Source organism: Mustela putorius, unplaced genomic scaffold, assembly GCF_011764305.1.
Source record: "Mustela putorius furo isolate JIRA1106 unplaced genomic scaffold, ASM1176430v1.1 tig00003942_pilon_pilon_pilon, whole genome shotgun sequence".
Taxonomy (NCBI): domain Eukaryota; kingdom Metazoa; phylum Chordata; class Mammalia; order Carnivora; family Mustelidae; genus Mustela; species Mustela putorius.
Window position 1 is genome coordinate 12951622 of NW_025422087.1, and position 27991 is coordinate 12979612.

Genomic DNA, 27991 nt, shown 5'->3' on the forward strand with positions numbered 1-27991 from the left:
TGATGACAGTGACTCACAGGACAGTAAAACTAAACCTTGTAGCAGCATCACTACAGAAAGATTACTTACTAATTTTTCTTGAGTGAATGGTCAACATATATATACACAATATAATCTTGAAAAGGTTTTATAAGTGTAGACTTTGAATAAATGACAACTTTCAGCAACTGGCATCTGATTAACTATGCAGTTACATTCTGTGTTTGCAGTTAATTAAAGGCATCAATCATCTGTTTCAAGTGTTGGCTATAACTTGCACATAAGATATTATGTAAAGGAATGAGCAACTGAGTTTTGACTGAATTTGGACAAAAACGTTCTATGTATTAGCATATGTGAAAAATTAAAAAGCCTATGGAAGCACTTAATAAAACACAAGATATTTGTCATATCCATAAAGTTTATTTTAAAAAACTGTTAAAAACTAACCATACAGGAATATTTATTAATATACTTAAAAAGTTTGTTCCCCGTGTTGAAGGAAAATACATTAGCAACATCTTCCAGACACCATCTTTATAAAAGTAAAACTTCTAGATGCTGAAATGTACTACAGTAGATTCTATAGCTTACACTTTTAATCACAGGATTGAAAGTCATTCTCCCTACTCCCCGTTCCCCCGAATGTGGCAGTTCTTAGACTTAATTAATGACATTCAATCATGTTATATATTACCACAGATCCTTAAATAGAGTACACACTGCATGGTTACTAACGGAGTGAGTCTTCTCTATTTGTTGTCACGTCATTCTTTCAGAGAAGCGTTGGACTTTAAGTACAAATAGAAATACTACATCCCATGATTGTAAACATTCACCAAGAGCTTCCAGAGTACAATGAGTAATAGAGGTGGCCCAAGGGTCAGTCAAATGTTCCTCACTCATTTGGATACTGCTGAGATTAAGAAAGGAGTTTTGAAGGCAAATTATCACAAGCCTTACTTGCATTTCTGTAAGAAAGTAGTTCTGGGTATATTTTTAGTCGAAAACACCTGAAAGTCATTCTAAAGATTATATATTAAGCACCATTTTCACTTACCTGAAATATATTAAGTTAAATTCAGCAGTATATGTATGAGCATAAATGTGAGAAATTAGAAATAACCGTGGGTCTCAAGTTCCCTTCTGTGGATACATATGGACTATTGAGTTCCAAAGATGCTAACAGGAACCACTCGTGCATACCAAGGGCAGTCATGCCCCTAGGGCCAAATGCAACCCAGAAGTCTGAGGCGCGACTATTACTTCTGTCAGTGGATGCTATACAAGCAGATTTAAGGCTGTATTCGGCTATAAAGAGTTCAACCTCCTCTTTAGTATTCTTCCTACACAGATCACATACATGACTCAAAATTTCATAGGGTGGGAGGTGAAAAGTCCCCAAACACCTTTTTAATACTATCCTCCGTACAATTCATTATCAGTTATTTACATAGGGGAGTGTTCATACTTAAAACCACTAAAAAAATGCAATCGTCATGTTTTAAACTCTTATCCTAATTTCCCCAGGATTATCCTTATTCTCATTCTCTGACTTTTCGCCAACTTGACATTAGTCAGATTGTTCACTGCAGTCCTTAGGCATTTCTGATGTTGCTCCAAAGGAGAATACAAATTAAAATTTATTCACTGCCACCCACTTTGGGACAAGCCTGGTTGCAAAGAAAACGGTGTTCCTGGTGTTGAAGGATAACTAGGAAACCCATCTGGCTGAGCTGAATAGCTTTCCAGAGCCGAAGCTGAGTGCACCTGATAAAAAGAAGAACATGCAGGTTAGCGGAGTACCAAATTTAATCGAGTTGGTACCTGCTTTTGCCTATATCACATTACAGATATTCAGAGTAGGAAAGAAAGAGAGAACATTGGGGCAAGATAACTCCTCTTAGTCTCCTGAAAAAAAAATTTTTTTTAAAGATTTTATTTATTTATTTTACAGACAGATCACAAGTAGGCAGAGAGGCAGGCAGAGAGAGAGGAGGAAGCAGGCTCCCTTCGGAGCAGAGAGCCCGACGTGGGGCTCGATCCCAGGACCAAGGGATCATGACCTGAGCCAAAGGCAGAGGCTTTAACCTACTGAGCCACCCAGGCGCCCCTCCTGAAATTTTTAAGGAACATTTAAAATTCTTCAGATGGTGGAGATCAAGAGAAATGCCATTAAAATACTTAATTATTCTTTAAAAAAGATTAATAGGTTTTCTAGAGAAAACATGTTTTAATGTCCATTATTTTAGCTTAAATTATTTTTTAAAAAGCTCAAATATAAATGTCTCATATAAAGATTCCATTTGTAAAATCTTCAAACTAAGATTTGAAAGTCTATTAAGTAGGAAAAACAATTCATATAGACAAATATATTCCATTACCTCTGTTACCCTTCTGAAGATAACAATAATTTGCAAATTTGGGAAGATCAATCATAACATCTCCAGACATTCTTCTAAGAATTTTTGCCAATGTTGGGATATCATCATTGGCATTAAAGGGTTATCAGGAAAGAAGCTATGCACACATGCTACCATTTACTTTCTGCCCCACCGCTCTCACTTACCTGCTGTAACAAGGCCGACTGTGCAGCGGCATTATGCTGTAATTCTTGCAAGGAGGACTGTGAAGGGTTCTGGGAGAACCCTGGGATACCTGGGAGGGACAGAAGACCAGGAAACACAGAACTGCCTGCAGCTTGAAGTCCAGAGGATAAGCTAAAACAACAGACAGAACAGGTCAAAACGCAGATAAGACAAAACCTATTGCTTCTGTATTTGTCAAAAACTATCTTGAGATGTAAAACAAACTTTAAACTCCCTGGCTGGAAGGAACCATAAAAGTCAGCCACTCACTGAAGCAAAATTTACTTTCTATTCCGAAGTATACTGCTCTGCATTTAGTAAGGCTGTTGTGCCTGTAATACTTTCTTCTGTTCTATACAAAGATAAATTACTGAATACTGACATAATCTAAGCAGATATTAACATTATATATACTTAACATGGCTAAAGAGCTGTATGTGTTTTTTGAGTGTTTAAGTTTCAGCCCAGAAAAACTGCAAATTAGCACCGCCCGACAATCAGATTAGGCTCATTCAAACGACTTAAAAATAAGACTAGGAACTACAGGGTAGATCAAAACGACCACAGCCCATACCCTCTCCCCAAAGCATCCACATACCCGGCTTGCGCAACGAGAGCAGAGTTGAAATTGGAGCTGAAAGCCGAAGCGAATCCCGGGAGCACGGGAGCCGGCGACGGGGTGGTGGCCGCGACGGGCAGCGGTGTGACGGCCGCCACCGTGGACGGCGCCTGCAGCCCCGGGAACGAGGGCAGGGCGGGGGCGACGCTGGGGGTGTTGGAGACAGAAAAGCCGGGGTAGGAGGAGTTGGAAGACGGCAGGGGTCCCTGCGTGACGGAGAAGAGGGAGGGGACGCCGGCGGACAGGTTGAGGGGGAAAGGCGCCGCCGACACCGGCGCCGAGGCGGAGAGCCCTGAGAGAACGGCCGCGCTGGAACTCGGCGGAGGGCCGGGTGCGGACGTGACAGCGGCGGACGAGGTGGCTATCAAGGAGCCTGGGAGAGACACCGACACGGACGGGTTGAGAGGCGGGTTGCCCGTTAAAGGGAAATTGTTGGTCAGAGAAGTAAACGGAGGGAGCGCAGTGAACACCGGCGTGATGGGAGCGGAGGAAGCGTGCGGCGGCAGGGAGATGGACAGGGGGTTGGACACGTTCAAGGGGGTCGTCAAGCCGGAGAGGCCCGACAGAGCAGGATTAAGGCAGGTGGACAAACTGATGGGCACCGATGCTGACGTGTAGGCGCGGCCCAGCGTCCCTGACAGACCTAGGGTGCCGGGGGCGGGGTTCCCAGAGTGGGCGGGGCCTTTGAAGGCCGAGGGGGTGGGGCTGGTGGGCTCCGTTTTGATCATGACCGGCAGGGTTGTGACAGCTGGGGCAGACGCCGCGTGCAGCTCTGAGTTACTCGCGTGGGGGCCCTGCAAGAGCGCCGCGGAGGAGCCACAGCTGGCCGGCGCCGAAGCCGAGCACGACGTGGGCGTCACCAGCGGAGAGGGTGCGGGCAAAGTCGACGGGGTGGGAGCGGAGTTGGCCGCGGTCGAGGGCAGGCTGGGGAACATGGCCAGCCCGGGCGTGGAGGACCTCGGCGGGGCGGGAACGGCCGAGGGGGCATAGCACTTGGAGCCTGAAGCCGGTGAATCGGAGTTCTGGTTAGTGAGAGAGGACAGGGAAGCCAGTCCGCTTGTAACAGCAGAGGACAGAGCGGAGGAGTTGATTAAGTTGGTATCATTCGACGTCAGAAAGCCTTTCAAAGCAGACAGAAGGGGATTATTTACACCAAGCGGACAGGCCACACTGGGAGCAGAGCCCCCGGCAATGACAGAGGGAGCAGGGTTGGACACCCCTTGGGATGTCGGCGTTAAGGGCAAGGGCAGACCTGCAAACACTGACGACAGTGAAGCAGAACTGGCATTGTTGGTAGAAGCAGCAGTAGAGGTGGCAGGAAAAGGGAGGCCAGTGAAAGCGGCAGAAGTCGAAGCAAATGTTTCATTGGAAGCAGGAGTGGCCCGAGGTGTGGACGTAGCCTGAGGGGCTGGGACAGGAGGAGCGGAAGGACCTGGCAGGGGCACCAGGCCAGAAAAAACCGACGGGACGGGAGCTGATGTTGTACTGTGGACAGAGGTAACAGGTGCCGCAGGCAGGGAAGGGGTTCTGATAACCGTTGGATTTGGTGTTGATGGCTGAGGCGTATGAATGGCCGAGGAGACCTGCCCTGGGAACACGGGAAGGACGGTATTCGCCATGTTCAGTCCGGACACGGTGGCAGTTACTGATGCTGACGGATGGTTTACTGCCTTCACTGGGGACGCTGTAGGGACGGGAGTCGCAGCAGGCGTTGAAGGATTGGAACCATGAGGAGAGAAGAGCTGACTTGCTGGGGTAGAAAACGCTATAGGGGGTGGGGAGCAGAAAGAGGCAAGAATATCACCATGCTGAAATATTACATTTTAACCCAAAAGAAATACGTCAACATTTTTGTAACATTTGACAAACATGAAGAAAATCAGCAACAGGTATGGTAGGCTACTGCAGTGGCCACCTTGCTAGATTCCATGATCTGGATTTTCCCTATATAGTCTCAGGTAAAGCCAGCTGTCTTCTAGACTGCCAGAAGAGCACTCTATACACAGTGAGGAAGTCTTGAAAAGTTCGCAAATAAACTTTCCTTTCGTATTTTGCCAATTTTTAAAAATTAAAAATTTAATTGTGATTAGCGCTGGTGTACTGACTTTAGATTTCACTCTCTCAAACCACTTCTCCAGAGTAATAAAACAAGTCATTTCCCCCTCTGAAGAGCTTCCAGGACATCACTTTCCCTTTAGGTCTCAGCAGGCATCCCAGGATTCATGCCAACTTCTGCACTGGCCACTCTTATAAATTGAACTTGATATTCCAGTTTATAATTTATATAGCTTTCTTCCCCAAGCATTTTCCCCATACTACCTCGTCTATACAATCTCAACCTTTAAGGCTATTTGCCTTGTCGGAGGAGCTCCCTTAGGGGCAAAAGCCATATCTAATCCTCTTTAGAGCCTCAGCACCTAGCACTGTGCATGGCACCTGTGTATTTAGTGTTTGCCACACTTGATATATTATCACCATGACCTTAACTATCGTTACCAAACCCATGCAAAAACCTACTCTCAAGAATTCCACTAGAGTTTGCTATAATATTTTTATTCTCATAAGCCCTATAAATAATTACTGTAATTACCAAATACTGTAAGTATTTGGGGGAATGATTTGTGTTTCCTCTCTGAATCAATTTAAGAACAGTGTTAGCCTTGTCGATGTCAAATGGAAAGCATGACTGAGGTAGCTAAAGTCATAATGACAACGGTCACCTGCTGCCATACTCATATCACAGTGCGTTTCACTTGTAAACAGAGAATATTCCCTTCCCAGTGATAGTCAACTGAAAATTATTTTCATGAGCTAAGACTTAAGTTTCTAAACTTATGCATAATAAAGACTTGCATAAGAAAGCTGACACAATCAATGAAGTAATGTACAATGTTAATCATGGTGGGGAAGGGACCACAGGAATAAAATGGAAGAAAACAGCAATATACATAATCCATTTGGACTAAGAGATGCCCAAAAGGTGCCACACTGGACTGAACAAATTTTATGGTAGTTTTGAAAAAAAAGATGGCAGAACTGACAAACAGTAATATAGAAATACATGAACTTCAAACCCAAAGGACCTAAAGTCTGATAATATTCATGTCATTAGCAATAATTTGGTTTCAAGAAAATAAGACTATAGATTTTAAATTTAGAGGACATATGAAAGTGGATTTGTACTTTTGTTTGCATTTGTTTAACAAAAAATAGAAACACAAGGACTATATACCTAGTTTTGTGTTTGTAAATAATGTACTAAAAATTTATTTAGGTCAACAGTGGTTGGGAAATAGTTGAGAAGTCACTATCTTATGTAACTACACACTGAAGACCATGCAGTAGAATGACAAATCACAAGGTCAGACCAAACTGTCCCAAAGCATTCTTTATAAGCAGTCTCTGTTGAAGATCTTATATAATAAAGCAAAAGCCATACACTGTTAACCATACACAGTGCTTGCAGTTAAAATGCAACAAAACAACAAATTGAAGAAACCCCAAAACATACCATGATAACTATGACTTTCCTGTCATGTAATTTGGTTGTTAACTGTAAAACATCTGTCAGATGCTGCACTGAGTACTTTATGCCTATCATTTCATTTGTCCCCACACAACCCTGAGATAGGTACAAACAACGCCGTTTTATAGATGGGCAGTGTGCCTCGGTGTGGTTAAAGCAACTAAAGATCATGCAACTACTCGGTGATGTTCAAAGGGAATCAAGTTTCAGTTACGAAAGGTAAGTAAGTTCCAGAGATCTGCTGTATGACACTGTATCTATGGTTAACAATTCTATATTGTGTACTTAAAAATTTAAGAGGGTGGATCTCATTAAGATCTTACCACAATAATGATTTTTAAAAAGGTCATGCAATTATTAAGTAATAGAACCAAAATTTGAACCCTGTTCTGATGGACCCATATCCTTAACCAGTATACTAGTTTATCTTTTTGTTTCTTGACATGGTTCAAAAAGAAAATAAAATCTTAATCATGCTAATATAACACAGCATAGGAAAACAAAGTATGCTATTCCTAACGATGGTTCTCAGGGCACTTAACCTGTTACTCCCTTCAGAAACAGATTAACGAAGCTGAGCATAAAGGCTCAAGCTTCCTCAACCTCCTTTTCATGGAAGTTAAATTACATGGTCACAAAATGATGTCCTGCCATTTCAGTTTTCTTTCCAGCCCATTATATTGCCTCCTTTAGAAACCACCAGCAAAAAAGCACTGTTCAGGCACCCTGCTCAGGGAATAGAATTCCCACTGAGACTCCTAACCGAGCACTCTAATGATGTGCTACTTTGCTACACAAGAACTGATCTCAGGTTTGTCTCCTATCCAAAAGCTGGACCACAGAAAGCCTCAACTAGAAGAAAAATAAAATGTTGCAGTACTGCTGCCATCTGCAGGCATTACGGACACCACCTCTCATCTTCCTTTTTTTCTTTCTTTTTTGTTTTTAAAGTAGGTTTTTTTAAAGGAGTGTTTTGACAGGTTCCTCTGTTAGAGTAGATTTGAAGAGAACACTGTCACCTGCTTAGACTCAACTTCATTTTTCTTGAAAAAGGAAAAGCACATTTTTCCTAAGGATTTTTGCTTTTATTCAGTTTTACAACAAAGTTCAAAATTTCCAAACTAGACATTGTGCAGTAAAACAGAATCTGATATTAAGTGAGCTGACTTCCAAAATAAAATTTGATAACATGTATGACACTAGTATGATGATGTGGTTAAAGAATTTTGCTGTCTTTGTCCTTATATACAATGTTAATGATAATCTCACATGTTGGTGTTTTCTTTTGTCTGTTTTGAATATAGCTGATGCAGTGTTATGTTAGTTTCAGGTTAATGTGTAGTGCTTAAAAACAATTTTGTGACACTGTCTTTCCAAAGTTTGTTAAATGTGCTACTGAATGTGAAGACCTTAATGAAAAATCACTGTTATTATGCTATTAAAGTATATATTAATTTATTTTATAATTCCAATGATAGTAACTATGGCAAATTTTGTTTCTCTGTCCTAATAAATACTTTCAATTCTTTTATGCCATAAATAAATAAATAAATAAATAAAATAAACAAAAGAAAATAAAGTAGGCTCCACGCCCAGAATGGAGCCCAGCATGGGGCTTGAACACAAGATCCTAATATCAAGCCTGGAGCTGAAATCAAGAGTCAGGTGCCTCTCATCTTCCTTTTTCAATTTTACTTTTGCTTTGACACCCTTTGTATTTTTTTTTCCTACATTAAGCTATGCTACCCCCAACACTTATGAAAATAATTAAATCTAAATCTAGTATTTGAAATAGCATTTAGGAAAAAGGATTTAATATGTTTATATTAAAAAAGAGATGAGGCTGATAATATCACATAATGTAAAGTGAAAGTGGCTGTAATGCCACAACTACTCAGATTATATTGCAAGTTTTTCATACAAGACACAAAGGCATATCATTAATTTTAAATCTAGTTAATATGTGCATTTCATGCTGTGTGTATATAATGTACCATTATCAAGTCACTTCTAGCAAGTATTGATTAAATTCTTTAGGAACTTTCTTCAAAGCATAGATTCCAAATACATTCAATTCAGACTGTTCTCAGTGAATAACAGAGCAGACAACCAGGGTACTTCAGCTATATCTGGAGCAAAGCTGATACTTACTTTGATTCTGTGTAGGTTTTGACTGATTGGAAAGGTCTTCATTTTCTATATGAAAATAAATAAAAGTTTGATTTCAAGTTTTATTCAAATTAATCACCACCATAGTAATCAAAAGATTGGCATAAAAAAAACAAACTCAGGATACATATGCATGCTATGTCAGGAAAAATAGTGTATGCTTATGGAAAGAGGAAGGAAATAAAAGTAGTAACTATACAAAGATTACAGCATTATGAGCAACTGATCCCCACCCTGCCTTTTCTTTAACTTATCAGGTTTAATTTTATTTATTTATTTATTATTTTATTTATTATTATTTATTTTTAATTTTACTTTTAAAAGGTTTTATTTATTTTAGAGAGAAAGCATGCAATGAGGGGGAAGAGGCAGAGGAAAAGGAGGAAAAAGAAGACAGACACTAGCCCTACATGGGGTTCAATCTCATGAGCCATGAGATTATGACCTGAGCCAAAACCCAGAGGTGGAAGCTCAATCAACTAAGCCACAACTTACTAGGTTTTAAATGAGCATTGTTATTTTACAGATATATTTAGAAACAGTTTCTGGAAAGGACAGCCTGAGTGTGCCGCCTAGGACGAAGTATAGTCTATAGCTGGAATGCAGAGGATCACCATTACTGGCTAACCTGACAGTCACTTCAACAGCAGGGAGACTTGAAGGTGGGAGGCAGATGCTGAGTGGAGAACCCACTACCACCTACAGGACCCACTTCGCAGTCCACGCAATGAACCAAGCAAAAAGAAAGGGGCCCAGCCTTCCTGTCGCAGTTGTTTCTGGAAAAGACCCTATGCTAGGAGCTGCTGAGAACCACCCCAGGTGAGTCTGATTTGAAGTTTGTGACACTGACACCAAAAGCACACTCCTCCCTACCCTCCACAGAAGGCACCTAACTAGACCATTAGGCAAAGATACAATGGGAAAAAAATTACCTCTCATGGCTTGACAGTAACTGCCCAAGAAACCAACAAGGGTAGGTATAAGGTACAGAAAGAACCTAGAAGCCCTGACATAGCGAGAGATCATAGCTTGTCTGAGGAACTTGGTGCAAATAAACAAGAAGAACATATGTTGTCTATCAACAAAGATTCAATGAAAAAAAAAGTTTCAAAACCTGTAATGCAAATTAATAACATATAAACACATAACACACAAGAAAATACAAGCAAAGAAGATGAAGACTTTAGATATAAAAACCTGACTCCAAATTAATAAATGCAAAGAATGGTAAAGATTAGTGGTAACATTAAGAAAGCTAAGTTACTTAGCTAGAAATAAGAAACAACAAAATCACAATGAAAATGGCAAAAATGCATAGGTAAGAGACTTAGAAGGCAAATGTAGAGCAAAATAGGAGTACAAGAAGTAGAAAAAAGACCACATAAAATGCAATAACTGAGGGAATAATAAAAAAATTTTCCTGAGCTTTAAAGACTTAAGTTTTCATATCCAAAGGGCTTACAGAGTTTCGTGAAAGATTAATGCTAATATCCACAACTGGACATCCTGGTAAAATAGCCAAACTCCAGGATTAAAGACATTTCTAAATTCTAGAGAGATATTTTCTTTGTAAGCTTATAGGAAGAGACCAAGGTTCTAATAAAAGAAAATTAAGTGGAATTGGGTTTCTCATCTATAACTCTGCATATGTGCTCGTCTAAAAAACTACTTATAGAAATTTTTTTCTCAAAGAAAAGGAGAATGAGCATATCAGAACAGGGTATCAAAGAACAGAGGAAAATGTAAGAAGCTGGAAGTTGAAAGGCACAGAATAAAACATGAATGGTATTCCAACAAAACACACAAATCGACAAAAAGATGAGTGAGAATGGAAGTCACTGGAGGACAGAGCAGTACTTTTTAGTTTTTGTGTAACAACAACCATTAAGAATATGATGGTTAAAAAAAAAAGGAATATGAAGGCAATCCTTAGCAATATTAAAGATAACATTTCTAAGTTGGGATGGACAAGGAGAGAAGAGTTGTTAAAAATAAAATAGCAATTTGACTAATATAAATAAAAGTAAGGGAAATGAAAAACTGGGATGAGAGAATAGTAATGAATACAAAAATAAAACGGAAGCACTAAGAACAAATATGCAATTTTTATGATGACTCAAAATTCCTATTAAGTCTCTCCCCAGTCCTCCCCATCCCATTTAAAACTCAAAATCCAGCTATATATTATCTATAAACCCAACTAACCTACCAAATAAACAAAACTCTAAAATAAAAACTGAAAGTAAAGATAAAAGCAATATACTTACAAAAAGGTTAGGACAATATTAATACCCAATAAGGCCAGGCAAAAAAGAAATAAAGTATAACTCAGCTGACTTTTTTTATACTTAGAAAACTTGAGACTTTCAAGAAAAAGAAAGTAGAATAACTACCTAGGAACGAGCACCTAGAAATGAAATGTTCCATTTATAATTTTGATGAAAAATACCTCTAAAGTCTTAGAGACAATCCGAAGGCAAAGAACCTACATAAAGAAAACTATAAAATCTTCTTAAAAGAGATAAAACAAGCCCTGGAGGAAAAACACTACCGCCTGACATAATATAAAGCAGACATAGGACTGAAGAGTTAAGACTTAGTATCATAAGAACATCACATCTCCCCAAATTAATATATGTAACTACATAAAATTATTATATGTTGTTATAATTATAAAATATTAGAGTAATAATGTTATATAATTATATAACATGTATATATTTTGTATGTTATATACATGCACACATAAATTCAACTGTTTTAACTACATAAAATAATCTTGAAGTTCAGATAGAAAAAAAAAAATTCTCCAAATATAGTAAGAAAAATAAAAACCATAGTAAGAGGAAAAAGCTAACCTTACTAGGTATCAGAACATAGAATAAATCTGCTAGTCAAATCAATATATCATCATAACATGAAATAAGTAGACTGCATAGAATAAAGAACCCAGAATTATAACCATGTGTATATATGAAAACTTAAATGCGGCCTTTCAGATCAGTGGGAAAAGTAGATGAGTTAATAAGTGGTGCTGGCATGACAGGCTACCATCTGGAAAAAAATTAGGATGAACCTCTATTTCACCCTGTATGAAAATAAATTCCAGACGCAGTAAGGTCTTTTTAGACCCAAGTCACCAGGACTCCCTAGGGTTAAGGGCTAATACCTGAAACAAGACAAAATAGTTCCAGCTTTTCTTTCATAGCTTCTCTTTCTCTATGAAAAATGTAAAACTCTAAGGGCTAAAGATACCATAAACAAGGGTCAAGAAATAAAACGATAATTTTGGGGCAAACTGTTTAGCAGTGCTCATCGGAGTACCCAGCTGCAAACAACAGAACTACTCTGGCTAGTAAAAAAGAATTTGTGAATAATGCTATCAAGTAACTCCGAGTCTGTGGGAAGGGCAGAAAAAAAAAATTAAGTTCTTTCCTTACCCTGCACATATCTAGAAATAGATAAAAGTTACACATTAGAAAAGAAATCCTATAAAAGTAATTAGAGGATACAGATGACATTTTCGTCCTGCCAGGATGGGTGGGGAAGGGTTTCCTAGGGAAGACTTAAACTCAGAAGGGTCAAACAAACAATACCTAACTGAAATAAAAATTAAATTTTTGTAAGACACACAAATGAAAATGTAAGCTAATCCCATGTTCCCAACAGACTCAAAGGAAAATGCTGAACTGAAAAGTGCAGGGGAGGGTGCCTGGGTGGCTCAGTGGGTTAAGCCGCTGCCTTCGGCTCAGGTCATGATCTCAGGGTCCTGGGATCGAGTCCCACATCGGGCTCTCTGCTCGGCAGGGAGCCTGCTTCCCTCTCTCTCTCTCTGCTTGCCTCTCTCTCCATCTACTTGTGATCTCTCTCTGTCAAATAAATAAATAAAATCTTAAAAAAAAAAAAAAAAAAAAAGAAATGTTTGAAAAGTGCAGGGGAAAGGGTAAGCCCCTTTGAGCACCTTCTTACAGGCCTTTCCTCCCCACAGGAGTAATGCCCCCTAATGGTAATACTCATCAAGTCAGCCATACTCTTCCATAGCCTGCCAGAGTTTCTAGCTCATGAGAAATGGTTCTTTTGTCTACAGCCTGCTCATGTTCACACAGGTGCGCCAAGGCCGTATATCCCACTCAAATCCATTATCACACTTGTGAGCTCCTTCCCCCGCCAGCACACACCATGTCAAACAACTGGCCCCTCCACGTATAGTCTGTGTTTAAGTGTGTATTTAGCACCCCATAACAACATGATTTTACCTGTTCCTACTGGATTAGGAGTATATGGAGGTGGAGGGGGTACACCCGGAGCTATGACGTTGGCTAACGGGACGAGACCTGCATTGTTATAAGCACCTAAAATGAAATCATAGTAAAAAAAAATTTAGTATCGTTCTGTGGCCAAGAGGTCAAAGCATATCTAATTTTTAAAACTGCTCTTATAATGTGAGTTGCATTTCACACAGAGGTTTGGGTCTGGGGTAAGGACAATGCTGAGATCAAACGAGACAGCTGGAGATTCTGACTTCCCACTGCTGCTCATTCCAGACATAAGCTCGCTGAATGGCCGGGCAGGAAGATACTGCCATACTTCAATTACCCGACTTTTCTGTCAAGCACATACAGTTGACCTTTTTAAAGTCAGATGTACTGAGGATACCTCCGAACACAACTACTGAAAAGGGATTCATGATGATTTACCAAAGTGAAAATCCATAATAATGATTAAGAAGAATCTATAATGAACTTATCAAAAGGCAAATGTCCTGAACTCTGTCTGCTGCACTGCTGTAGACCAAGAATCTGTGTAGCCCACCATGGACAGAATTAAATTCAGCATAGCATATTTCACAAATGTTCCAATTTTCCCAAGTAGATATACCAACATTAACCTTCACTTAATAAAAGGCAAAAAGAAACAAAGTAAAGCACAAATGGAACTGCTTACTTGGTGCAATGGTTGCGTGCGGCCGGCATGGAGGTATTGGATAAGGAACAGGCTTATGTGGATTGTACGTTGAAGGAGGCTAGATGAGGGGCAAGTAGAGCGGTTAGAAGAAAACTAAATCAGCGGGCTTCTTGCAAACAAAATACAACTGTCTTTAAAATATTTAGTTGTAAGAGACTAATAAAGCTCCAGCATATGAAATGCTACTGGCCTAATACACAGCACAAGTGAGGGAAATTTCTTTGCTTTGCCAAATGTAGTTCTTATAAATTTCAAAGGCAGAGCCTGCCAAAGACTGCTGTAGATGGGTTTATTTATTTATTTTTTTTTTTCAGGATTAAATCATCTCCAATGAAGGGTCAGACCTTATCCTAAACAGCAAATTCCTCTGACCGAGCCGAACTTAATCCAAGAATGTTTATCTCTTCCTCTGTAACACAAGAAATCCACTAGGTTTAGGAACCTTGGCTACCCAAGAATTTCCAACATCCTCCGAAATTCATCAGAGATTCTTCTTACCATTCTTACCCTCTTTTCTCCTTGGAAGAACAAAGTCCTATATTCTTCAGCATTCTGTACTTTGACAACTTGAGTAGAAAGTAAACTGGGATTATGAATTCAGTATTTTAGTCTTTTTGCCTTTGAAATCCATGGATCTTTTATTTTGTAGTTGATAGAACTATGTAACAAAAGCATCCCAGGAATTGGTCTCTAGAGAACCAGAGGTATCCAGAGCTAAGCTTGCTATACTTCTAACACCGAGAGAGAGAGAGAGAGAGAGACCCTGCTCTGGGGAGCTGGCCCTCCTGCATAGGGGATCCAGTGGCAGTAAAGGACCTAGGTTCTCCGTAGGTCTCATACATGGTGGCCTGGGAGATGCACTAGCCTTGTGCAAGGGCTAGGATCTGTGGCTGTTATGCTATGAACAGCTGTCACTGGAGCTCCTGTCAGGCAAACAGGCAGGATGCAAGACGGCTGTAAAAAGGCCTCTCCCACTTCAGCTGGAGCAATCCCTTCAATCTACAGGGCTGTCTTTAGGTTCAGTTGATACCCTAAGCAATCATGATCGCTCCCTTAAAAACACTCTCAACCTCCGGGCTCTTGATTCACTACTATTAATACCAATTTGGCCAAACCACAATCTCAAAGCATACTGCACACTCCATTTCCTTCAAGGGAGCAGCTGAATAGGGATGGGGAAAACAAAACAAAACAAAACAATTGGACTGGTTTTACTTTAAAATAAAACAAGAAACTTCAGAAGGGCCCTGAACACTGTTCATTAATTATGCTATAGTTCCCTAGACCACTCACTTTCCTTGCGTTTCTAGTACACTGTGAATTTCATAACACAAAAGCAGAACTGATGCCGTGTGCTGTGAACAGACAGAAAACTACATGTAGGAGTTAAGGCCCGTGTCATCATTTATTCTCTAAACATACCGGTTTGGACGGTCCAAGAATCCGTGCAGCTATTCCTTTGCCTTCATTAGTACATTCTTCACCATCTTTTTTCAAGGGGGTTCCCTATTTAAATAAATAAAAAAAATACAAAGAAAGATAATTGAGACTTAAAAAAAACACCAAAAAACCAAAGGAGAAACAAAACAAAACCCTCATTGTATTACACTAAAGAGAGGGACTTAATTTGGTAGGAGTTTAAGGACCTGGATTCCTGCCTTGGCTATAAGATCGTGCTAAGGTCCTCAAACTTCCTCTGCCAGAGAAGCTTCACGACATGTATAGAGACACTCAGAAACAAGCATACCACTTACAAGGGGACGACAGAAGAGCAGGATAATGTAGGTTTTAATTTTTCCCCTGCAGAATAGGAGTGACCACTTCCAATGTGCCAGTATGTATAATGGTCAAAGAATCAAAAAGAGTACCTGTATTACAGTTAAAAATAGATGACAAAAAGTGATGGTCTCTATAAGCATTAAGTGATGAAATCTCATTCAAGACTGCTGTTGTTAACAGATCAGAATAAGCTGAGAGACTGCCACAATGTGTCGTCCTAAGAGCGTGTGCCTAAATAGCACATACAAGCAGGGAACCTAACTTCCAAGATGGCCCCCAGATGTCCTCACCTCCTACATGCCCTTGTGAAGTCCCCTTCCAGAGTGAACAGGACTGGCCTACATAATAAAGAGGATATTCCAGAAATGGTGGCATTTGACTTCCAAGACTAAGTCACAAGAGACAACACAGCTTGCACTTGCCTTCCCCTGGACCATTTGCTCCTGTGGAAGTCAGCTGCCATGTCATGAGGTATTCAAGCAGCACTACGGGCAGGGCCTAATGGTGAGGAATGAAGACCCCTTTCCAACCACTGACACCAACTTGCCTGACATGTACCTGAGCCCCTTCAGAGCATAGTCTCAAGCTCTACTCAAGCTCCCAGAAGACTGCAGTCTTGTGAGAAACCCTGAGCCAAAACCAATGTAAGCCACTCCCAAGTTCCAGATTCATAGAAACTGTATAACATAATCTTTAGTTATAAACCACTGAGTTTCAGGGTTACTTGTTACACTGCAATCAAAATATAGCACTCTTTGTAAAGATTATTTTACAAAGACATCTGAAGAACACTGGATGGTATAAAGACAGGTTTCCTTCTTATTGGACTTCTCAGAGCCTTTATCATGCAGTGTGACTGTCCAAGAAGGAAACATTGCAAACAATTTCTCAAACATACTCAACTGTAAAACTGTCTGAGGAACATTGAGAATTTGAGTAATGCTCCTTTACTAAATGCAAAGCAGTGCTTCTAAAATACTTGGAAAAGCAAAACAAAATCATCCTTTTTATGTTTGTCTTATTCTTCTGTACATTTCACATAAATACTTTAATGGAGTAATACATGAACTTTTGATCAGTGGTGAATCCATGAATTGAGCTGCTGACCGAATAAAATTCCTTTCCTTCGTGGAAGGACCATCAACTAGCATTTTCTTTAAATATCATAATTATGCTAAACTTGATAGCTACAACAAGTTTCTCATACCCACAAATATATGCTTACTGGGAAAATTCCATTTATGCGGCTAGGTTTTCCTTTGGGATATGGATTTCCTGGGATGGTTCCACAAGAAGATATCATAGCATGAGGAGCTTTGCAGCCCCCCTTAAAAGCCTGTAACAAAAAACAAGATAGTGGTGATAAATAAGTAAATAAATAACCAAATTTACTCATAGGTTAAGTATTCTGGATATTTGGAGGCCCTGTTAAAAATACGAATTAAGAACAGTATCACATTAATCTGTTCGTGCATTCATCAGCAATTACAGTAGTGAACATGACCAAAATTCACAAGTAAAATCACTTTATTTAAATGGTATTATTATAGAGGTAACATAATGTTTTTAATTAGTTTTCTATTAGCCACAACTAACAGACTCCTATACAAAGATATCTCCACAGCAGATGTTGCAAATTGGGTGCAAACAAGTTCATTTACTATTTAGTATGTCCCGTTTCTCCAAACCAAGAAATAACGTCCAACCGTACAAACACCAAACTCACGTTACACCAAGAAAAGGAGAGCAGCAGATGAAAGAGACATGGACTCTGCTCTGAAGAAGTTTAGAACTTAGTGGAGAAAAACACAAACAAATACCATGGGACACTGGGTATCCAAAGAACTGTACTGTTGAAAAAGCAAGAGTTATTTACATAAACTATATTCAACATAGCATTACATAATCATGAAACATGTTAAGGGATGTTCTAGCTTATTTATTATTGTATTCTCAGCTTTTACACTAACAAATACTGAATTCATATTTAACAAATATTAAATGATGAAAAACACTACACTGTGACATATATTTTAATAGATATATATTATGCTATAAGGATTTGAAGCTATATATCATTTTACAAGTATGTAGGATGCCACATATTTTATTGTAGGGATATACTGGTTTTATAAATTCATTCACATTTGTTATAGAGAGATACTGGTTTCATAAATTCATTCAAAACACACATAATTAGCTATATAATCCAGTCACCTATTAAACCCCCAACCCTAAAAATTATCTCAATCTCTGGTTATTATAAATAATACCAAAGTAAATACCCTTACATACAGATTACTTTTTTCTTTCCTTAGAATAAATCCTAGAAATAGAATTTTTTGGGTCAAAAGGCATGAACATTTTAAGGCTCTTCAAGTTTAGCTTCCAGAAAAGTTGTACTAAGTTATACTGACCAGAGAGTCTATTCCACAGAATACTTAGGACTACATTATTTCTGAGAAGGAAAATACTCAGGACCACATTATTTCCGACACGATCAGAACGCTTTATAAGGAAGAAAACAACAGCAGTAAATGCATGGTGCCTTAAAAAATTTAGTCAAGAAAAACTAATGGAGAATTTATTAAAGAAATGCGGCTCAGATCTTGCTTCTGCTACAAAAAAGCTCATGAGTAGGCCAAGTACTCTGCTACCCCTGAGTTTAGCAGAGGGTGCAAGGATTAAAAAGCTTGGAGCCGTGGCAAAGCTACGAAGGGACCAAGAATAAACACCTGCTGAAGCTAAAGCTTAGGAGCCAACTGGCGTCTCACTCTCAAGCCCTTTCCTCATCCCCTTGAACCTCCTTCACCCAGCTCCTGTCCTACACTGACCAAAGGGATGCCATCTTGACCCATTCTAAAGGGCCGTCAGGTTATTCATCACAGTTCATACAGGAATGAGACTGGTACTTTTTTCCTCCATCAAAATTCAGAAAAACCCAGTGTTGTATTTATATAGCAATCTTGAGAAAATTACCTGTTCCAGTACTCTCTTGCATCGTTTCTTCTCAGACATATTTATCCTGAATAAATCTTCGATGGGACGAGAATTCTGTGCATCAACGATGTTTCTACCAAGGAAATGCAATTGAGCTTTTCATTTAAGAACCTGGACATACATATCAACACCAACAACCTTTACCAAACAACTATATCTGAGTAACCTTTCCCCCCAGGACATATGGAGGAAAGTGATTTATTTTTAATTGGTGAATGTAAACCACATTTTTATAAAAATGATAAATATAAATGAACTGAGGTTCATCTGGTTACCTAAAAGCAATGAAGTAATTCTATGAACAAAATCATGGGATTTTTGAAAACATACCCTCTCAATGAGTGGAAATCTACGGCAATAGAAAAAAATCCATGTACCAAATGCATAAAAATATTGGTTGATCTAAAACTGAAGTTTTACCTTCTGCTTTAATTTTGTATTTTTGTGGACATCTATCAACACACAAGGAACTTAAAAATGCAAGTGCTCTAAATGGACAGCAATCTGCAGAGTCTTCCATCATGCAGAAGAGCACGGTGGAGCTCACATTCATTATGATCATTATTAAATGCTATGCTTAGTGTCTGCACAGATCTTCCAGGATTTAAAGTTCGCATATGCTACTAAGTAGGTGAGATCCTTGACTTTACAACTGAGGAAAATAAGGTCCGGAAAGAATAAGTACATGTAATAGAACCTAACTATAAAACCTATGGCCTTCTCAATGAGCCTTTCAAACTACTCAGAGTCGGAAGGCAATGGAAGTCCTGAAATAAAGACAAACCAAATCTTAATCTCAGTATGCCCCCATTATTTTTACGTTGTAACAAGCACGCTAGATATTTAATTATTTATTTTTCCCTTAGAAAGAACATGTGCAAGTGAGGGGAGGGAGAAGGGGAGGGGAAGAGGGAGAGAGAAAATCTTTAAGCAAGCTCTACACTTGGAGTGGCGCTCCAGGCGCGGCTCGATCTCAACCCTAATGTCATGACCTGAGCTGAAATCAAGAGCTGGATGCCCAACCAACTAAGCCGCCCAGGCGCCCCTAGATATTTAGATATAAAAATTCAGTCTACCGTTTCACAGATTTCATTGGAGTCCCATTTACTAATATAATCCTGAGACATTAATACACACTAATGAGTTAAAAGACATTTCAAAAGTCTTCCAAATCCTCTCCAATAAAGTAAAAAGAAAAAGAAATACTCACGAAGCTAACAGCTCAAGAGCAACTAGCTTGTCTTTACTGAAGGTGAAACAATTGAGTATATTGACCACTTCTGCTGGGTGAACAGCCACCATTTTCTGTTAATATAAAAAAATAATTTAATTTTCAACATGAGAAATTTTCATGCCAGACATTGCCATTTTGAGGAAAATATAGTTAAATGTTCTTAATATTTAAGTATTTGAGGTGAAACTACCTATTCAAAAGTAAGCCCTAACAACTAACAACTATGTGAATTAGACTTTTCAATTTAACTATTTCAGTTGAAGATCTAAGTCCCCCTATGTGCTTTTTCCATTCACATCTCTCAACATATTTATTTATAGAAAAAAAAATTTACAGGTAGTAATTTCCTCAGAAAGGTTCTAAAAAAGGGGGTATTTATAATTTGGGAGATATAATGCTTGAGAAGTTAGGAAAAATTACATTCCTTAGTTAAAGGGCTAAGTATTCTGTAGTCAGGACTTCCTAAAGTGAGGTCCATGGTGCCGAATAGTGTTACTAAAAAAGGATACTACAGTTAACTCAGGTAGGGAAAAGATGGGTTAAACAGGATTCTTTACTGCAGAATTTTCTTAAGAGTCCTATATTAATATTAACTGTGACACTAGAAGATGGTGTGCAATGTTACATAATTTGACTAGGGTACTTGTGCTTTTGAAGATAAGGTTCCATCAATTTACAGATTTATGTTAACAGTGGAGGAAATTCAAAAGCAAAGTCAATGCACGAAGATCATTTAGAATCAACACCCAGTTGATTCCTAAAACTTAGGGCAATTCTGTTCAGACAATTTCATTCAGGTAGCACCAAAAGAATTGGTAAAACTATATACCCCTTTGCAAGTTTTTAAAATGACATCTAAAAACTATACCACAAGATTAAATATTTACCAAAAATTGATTTATATTATTTATTATATATTTGTAAAAACTTTGGAACTATTCATTTATCTCACTTATGAAAATGTCTATTGTATAACCTAATTGTAGAGGTTAGTCTTCAGCGTGAAAACAACCAAATCAGACTTAGTTTGTCAGCAAAGGCTACTTGTAAGTTGTGCCCGTGCTAGCCTTCTCACCTCTGAATTTTAATTCTAAAGCAGGTGGAAAAGCAAGCAGGCCTCAGAGCTTTGTCGTGAGTTTGTTGTCTAGATAAAGTAAGGAGAGGTCCCCATCAGTCTTATAGAAGCTCTCTGTTTTGCTTCCCTCTTAGGGGATGACATGGTCTCTTTGGTCCTTGGGAAAAGATTTTTACCGTCAGGTGATGGGTGGATGGGTAAGATAACCTTTTTTTTTTTTTTTTGGAGAGTCGATAAAAATTAATTGCTGAAGAGGAGAAGTACTAACAGATCCGGCCACTTTTTTTCAGCAAATTAATTAGTTTAGGAAGCTAAGGATCTGTAGATTCCCTTAAAACTAGCCATCACTTATAATCCAAAGAAAATCTTCCTACCTAGCCAGATACTGTTTGACTTTAATGCCTCTGTTAATTTAGGCTCTAGAGCTGTGCTGTCTGTACAGTAGCCACTAGGCACTGTTTAAATTAAAATTAAATAAAATTAAAAATACAGTTCCATAGGCAAACTAGACACATTTAAATGCTCAAAAGCCAAGTGTAGCTAGTGGTTACCATACTGGATAGAAGAGATATAAAACATTTTTATCATTGCTAAAAGTCCATTTGGATAGTGCTGGTCTAAAGAATATAAACTCATTTGACTATTGTTCTAAGACTAAATACAAGAGGATAAAGATACCAAAAAATAGAAAAGGAAGTGCATAAAAACATTTAAGAATTCAAATTCTATGCTTTGCTTGCCTATAAATATTTCCTCTTCCAATATGCCAATTAGGATCCTATGGTGTACAATTTAATACATACAATTTAAATTCAGTTTGGGAACTCTTAATTTTTTAGTGATTATTTGATTACTATAAAAATATAATAAAGTTTAATAAAATTTAGGGTCAGTTTTCCTAATGCAAACAAATTACAACTTGAGGTCAATTAGAGAAAACAAGGGGAGAATTCAAAATACTTAAACTCTACATTCTAAAGAAAAATAAGTTACTTACATGCTGTAATGCTTTCATTGCCTTTAACTGAGGCTCAGCCCAGGAGAAGTATCTCAGTAAATCAACCACCTGAAAGCAAAGAATTTCTTTAGCTCTAATGAAATGCGTTTGCAAATATTTCTACAAGATTTGTTTCAGTACTTTGAAATACTACTCAGTTCCTTACTGGCACAAACCACAGTTTAAGTGCTCAACAGCTGTAAGAAGTGGGTAGCTACCACAATGGACAGTGCAGAAAGAGAACACTTCCATCATCACAGAGTCTGGGGCAGCACTGGTAGAGAAATAAACGGAAAGTATAAAGGACAGGAAAAAGTACCTAAAGAAAAGGAAGATCGAAAAAGTATTAGACGGAGACAAAATGTCAGGTTAGAAATATAAAGCTATATTACAAATGGAAAACTTTAAAAATATAGCGGGGTGACATTCATGATCAGTCACAAAAGGGTGTTTAGGGGTGTGGTTAGTGTAGGTCCGCCATGTCCTGCTCTTTCCCTGGAGTCGGAGGGGCTCAGTACTTGTATTTACACTACAGATCTCCTCCCTAAAAATGTAAGAATTACCATGACTTAGTCTAGCAGCTTCTAAACACTAAGTAGGTCACTTTGAGAGCAGAGTTAGCCAGGCTCTCCCATCACTACCACCAAACTTCACATGAAAGAGGGAGATAATGTTAGATAGCCAGTAGGAGGTGAGGAGGGCCTCAAGGTCACAGCAGTGAAGTCCCTGCGTAGTCACCACCACCCTGTTCACTGATTCCAAGGGAACTCCAAAAGTAAAAAAAAGGAATGATTCAAAGAAGAGAGGGTAATGAAATCTGGGTTAATGAATTCTTTTACCATAACTTCCTGAAAATGTGTTAAGGTTTCAATTATTCTACAAAAATAATTCTGCAAAATTAATGCTAGAGGCTGGAGTAGTATATGAAGAAGAGTAAAAATACTTTTTACTCCTTATAATGTGATGCCTAAATCACAAATGGGTATTATGCATACTTTCCTCGCTTTCACGGGAATAATGGTTTTCCTTACAGTAAATGCTACTTGCCACTTAATCAACCAAAAAAAAGTTGCCAACTATCATATGCCTGATATAGAAGAAAAACCTTCAATACAGTAAGTAGGCTTAGCAGGTCATACTTAGCAAGTAGCTTTTAGTTTTTGAAAGTTTCCAGTGACTTTAGCAAAGTGGAATAACCACTAAGGGAAGTTTTCTACAAAATTTCGCACATACAAACACAGTCAAGAGAAGGAAAGAAAAGTTACCTATGAGACGTTATAAACTTTTCCAAAACATTTAAATACAGCATAAGGTGATTTTTAAAAAATTAATGGGACAGCTGAAAAACACCCATTAAATAGGCAGCAAGACATGCAAATCATAGAACAGTTTTTAAGGATTTAGCAACCAGAAATTCAACAGGCTTAAAGTTATTCAAAGTTCAAGTTTTGAAAGTCTTGAGAAACAGATGAAAAGTTGGAGTATTTACTAACTCCAAAACAGACTGATCCACTGTCTATCCTCTCCACATTCTGACCCTCTCCCAGAACTCTTTTCCAAATGCACATTTCTCTTTCTGTCCTATTTTTGTATCAAATATTTCCTATGTATTCCTCAGCAATCTGGTTTCTCTATGTATGCGTGTACATGTGTACACACATACATATTTTTCTTAAATTATCAAACTCCCCCTGAAGCTGGGTGAGTTTTCAACTAAACTTTAAAAACATTACTCTGCTGGCAGTGACAGAAACTACTTATTAGACCCTGTATTTTCTTTTCTTATGGCTAAAATTTTTATGTAGTGACTTCATATAAGAACTATAATTCACCATTTGTTCTAGTTTTCTTTTTCATGTGTAGTGAATTTTGTTATTACTGATTTATAAATTCTGTACAAATTTGGGTATGCTTACCATTAGTTTATAAATTTATGATATTGTGCCCAGAATGATAAATATGCTTTTCTTGGACACCACATTTTAAAATCAGTGCAAATAGCTATGTTTATAAAATAAACTATAAATTCTGCAAAGTTGCCTATCATTTTGAAAGCTTCTAACGTTTCTAAATAAATACAGCAACAAAGTAAAAGCAATTCGAACCTGACTAGCAGGTAAATAGACTTTAAACAGAATTATCAGAGTAAAGAAAAAAACAAAAAACACTTTTGCTTAAACAAATACAAGAAATACCTGTTCACTAGAGAAATATCCATGCACATATTCAATTGCTTTTAATTTGTACTCTGTCAGAACAGCCTAAAAAAAAAAAAACCACAGAAAAACAGCATTAATATATGTAAGCAAAACAGTAATATGCATATTATCAAAACTACCTAAGCAACTCAAACATGGCAGACCTTCTTCAGCCCCAGCACAAAGAGGCAGCTAAAGTCACTATGGTGACATGACATTCTACCTTTCCAGGTTCCATGCTGTTAAGGGATACACTGAGACAGCAGGAAAACCTCCGGGCCTCCCTACTCACTCCTACAATGAAAAGGAACAGAACTGTAATAGACAAGATCTGACATTACTACAAATAACAAACAGAATTCCTGTAAATGTAATTTACATCCCAATTTCAACCAAATTGTCATTTTTAAGAAGACTATTACATCAGGCATTATTCATTCAACAGTTACTGAGCAGCTGTTATGTGCTAATAGAGAAATGTGAATGACAAATATTTCCTTGGGGATATAAGAACCCAAGGAGCAAAAGAGGGCCTTCAATTCAATCTGTGTGCATGCAGTGTGGCCTCTGAAAGGCATTTTAAGTACCCTGAGAATCTTTTTACCCACAAAAGGGGAACACCATTCACTACCCACCTTAAGATTAAAATAGTCAAGAAGAGACATATCAATAGTATTGCTATTGCTCAGTAAATTATGTTCCGTATTGCTCAGTAAATGATGGTTCCTTTCCTTTCAAGGCCCCTATCAATGGGAATTTCAGAGAGAAGTACATAGGCCTTGACCCAGCACTATCTAGAACCCGCTGAAATCATATATGCTTTCCTGGCAACTGTCTGCAGAGCTTAGAGATGGAAACAATCATAATTTGGCAACTACTAATCATTAAAAAACCAACTGATCCCTTTGCTTTTACTACAAAACAGTATTTGTACTTGGCATATACCTCAATTTGCTAGGAGAAACTATCATGACCAGTTAACTGAAAGAAACATCCAGGTTGCCCAATAGTTTAATAGTTTAATTTTCACTGAAAAGGGAGGTGAGGGGGAGAGAATGGCATTTCTGATAACGTGCTCTAGAGAATGTACTGTTGAGATGTAACGTCAGGAAGTGATTACTTGGTTTAAACCAACTGATATTTACAAAGTCTGAGAGCAATTTTTTTAGAAAAACCACTACTAATTCTCACTTACATACGTCTATATTTTAATCCCATTTTAATACACTAAGACAATGGTGACGAATCTAATTATTTGGCACAGACAGCAAAGGGTATTTTGCCTGCAGACCAGAAATAAGGACTTAAATAAGAATGTATATTGCTCTCTCATATATGATTTTCATCTCTGGAAAATATCCTACATCCCTCACTAGTATTTACTACGTGATCTTCTCACAAGAAGAAGGGAGAACATACGCAAATTGCATCCTATAGCTTCCAAAAGTAGAAATCTACTGGTCTACTTCCTCATAAACAATAGTTAAGTATCAGCTCATGAACAAATTGTTACAAATTTTAAACATATATTTGGCAAGCTGACATTTTAGTACAAATCTTAATTACACAAACTGGACTTGCAAAAGCAGTTTTGTTCAAAAACAACATTCAACATCGTCAAATGTGTAAATTTAACATGAATTTGAAAAAAAAGTCTTATGAAGGATAAGAGAAACATTTTGCTTTATAGACAATGAAGAAAAACAGCAAGTACAAATGCAATTATTTTGAAGTTGGTTTTTTAAAAGATTTTATTTGAAAGAAAGAGTGAGAGAGCTCACAAGCAGGGGGGAAGCTTATAGGGAGAAGCAGGCTTCCCGTGGAGCAGGGAGCCGGATGTGGGACCCAATCCCAGGAACATGGAGATGAAGACAGACGCTGAAGCTGAAACGACTGAGCCATGGAGGGGACCCCACAGGCAATTTTATTAATAATTTCATAAGCTGAAGCATAAAGTAACAAACCCTTCCCTGTCAGTCAAGGGTCTTAAAGGTACGGAAACAGAAAGATATTCACTCTGAAATTCTAAGCAACATACCCTGTATTAGCATAAGAATGGTATAGAAAGTCCTTTCACTTTTAATTAGGCAAACTTCTTACTTTTGTGCTTTAGGTATTTTTAGGCTAAAGGCTACATTCCAATTTTTTTTTTTTTTTCCTAATCTGGCTCGTTCTGGAAGGTAGGTTACATACAACAGTCCCGAAACAAAGCAAAAACTTGGAAAGCAGGAAGAGAAAGTTTCGAAATTCAAGTTAGTGAAGCCCACTCCTAAAGATGACTTTAAACCCAAGGCCTTTTGGACATCAATTTTGTCCGTCCAGGCAACGCATAGTCTGCCTATCTTCAGATCTGAAAAACTTGCCATAATAACTACCATTAGAGAAATTTTATACGTATTAACTCCAGTTTTCAGTCTTTAGGTCACTGAAAGATGAGGTGATCAGGTCAGAAATAATAAACCACTCCACAAGCACAGAGCTTGTAATGATCGGCCGGCTTGGTATGCGAACTTTTGATATAATTTCCACAACACCGCACTTGACTGGAGAGTCAAGTTTACCATTCACATAATTTAATCTCTATTTGCATAGTGAAATGGATCAAGCTACAAGCTCCCATTCTGTACGTTAAAATTCCATCTATTTCGCAGTCCTAAGCCGTATCTTGCAAAAACTGCCCGCCGTCCCTCAAAAAGGATGAACTAGAGAATTCGTAGCTCACAGACTGGTTTAAGAAATTAAGTGAAATTACCTTTCTAATTTCATCCAACACCGTTTCAAAGGACTTTTTGTCCATCTTGACTACAGTCTCGACGTGGTTTTAAGTTACACTTTCAATTACAAAATGTTCATCCCTGGTCGGCTCCAATAGTAGAAATGTTTACAGCTGAGGAGGAAAGACTCCAGGAGCAAGAAAAAGGGTGCGAAGAGGTAGCGAGTACTTCAAACTCTGCAAAATTCTCTAAAAATGCACACTTATAAAAAGTTTTTATTAAAAGCAAAAACCGTCGGGTTTCCTCAGCTTCTTCACACAAAGCTTCAGGACACCTCGGGTAAGAACCCGGTGCTCTCCGAGTCCTGCGGAGAAATCCAGGGTTTGGCAGCCGGGGCCGAGCTTCGATCTCCTGCAGTTGAAGGCCAGGCGCCGCTCCAGGGAAAGGTCGTGAAGCCGCTCTCCTGTGGGGGAGATGAGAGGCACCTGCACCCCGGCTCCCGCGGGCGGCGAGCAAGGAGGCACCCGCCTCTCGGCCCGCACCAGCGCCTCGGCCGCCGGCCGCCGCCCCTCACCGCCGCGAACCTGGACTCATGGCCCGACTTGCGCTCAACCCCAGCAGTTGCGCCGGCTCCTGGGTCCCGCAGCCCGGGCAGCGGCGGCCTGGCGGGCTCTTTGTTACCAGCTGCACGGCTTCCGGGAGCGGGCCGGCAGCCGGAGAAAACCAGGAGCCGGGCGAAAGGGGGCACGCTCTCCGGCAGGGGGACTCCTGAGTGCCGCGGCGCCCACAGCGTCTAGAGTCTTGCCTGGTTACCCCTACAGCTCCCACCGGCTCCTGGGGGCCTTTAACGAAACCCGTCGCGCCCCAGTAAACTCAACTCTGCGCCGACAGCTTAGGCCTCTCTTTCCCGAAAGCCAACGGAGGGGGTCCTGGTGTGGGAACGTAGGTGTTCATGGCGAATGCCTAGATGGCTCTGTATCTGATGCAGCTGAAATCTTTCTCAGAGCTTAAAAGTCACTTTTTCAGCATCACATCTCTATGTCTTGGGTTTTATTATGCTTGACTCTGTTTTCTCAATCTGAATTTTTTTTAAAAAAACGAACTCCGAGTGGCTAAGGCATATCTACGGATGCCCTTATTTTTGGCGG

The 27991-nt window shown here is 38.9% G+C and overlaps 1 protein-coding gene across 1 annotated transcript; it reads right to left on the bottom strand.

Annotated features, from left to right (window-relative positions):
- Positions 1–382: 382 nt before the first annotated feature.
- PROSER1 (proline and serine rich 1) lies at positions 383–27768 on the bottom strand. The gene is made up of 14 exons (XM_004779522.3): positions 27428–27768; positions 26882–27306; positions 24127–24192; positions 21932–22000; positions 19836–19930; positions 18605–18698; positions 16851–16961; positions 15269–15352; positions 13826–13904; positions 13138–13233; positions 8864–8908; positions 3166–4951; positions 2549–2699; positions 383–1749 (listed from the first exon to the last, which is right to left on the bottom strand). Exons 2-14 carry the CDS (start codon positions 26924–26926, stop codon positions 1627–1629), a joined length of 2844 nt encoding a protein of 947 aa, XP_004779579.1. The 5' UTR covers positions 26927–27306; positions 27428–27768; the 3' UTR covers positions 383–1626.
- Between the last annotated feature and the right edge of the window lie 223 nt (positions 27769–27991).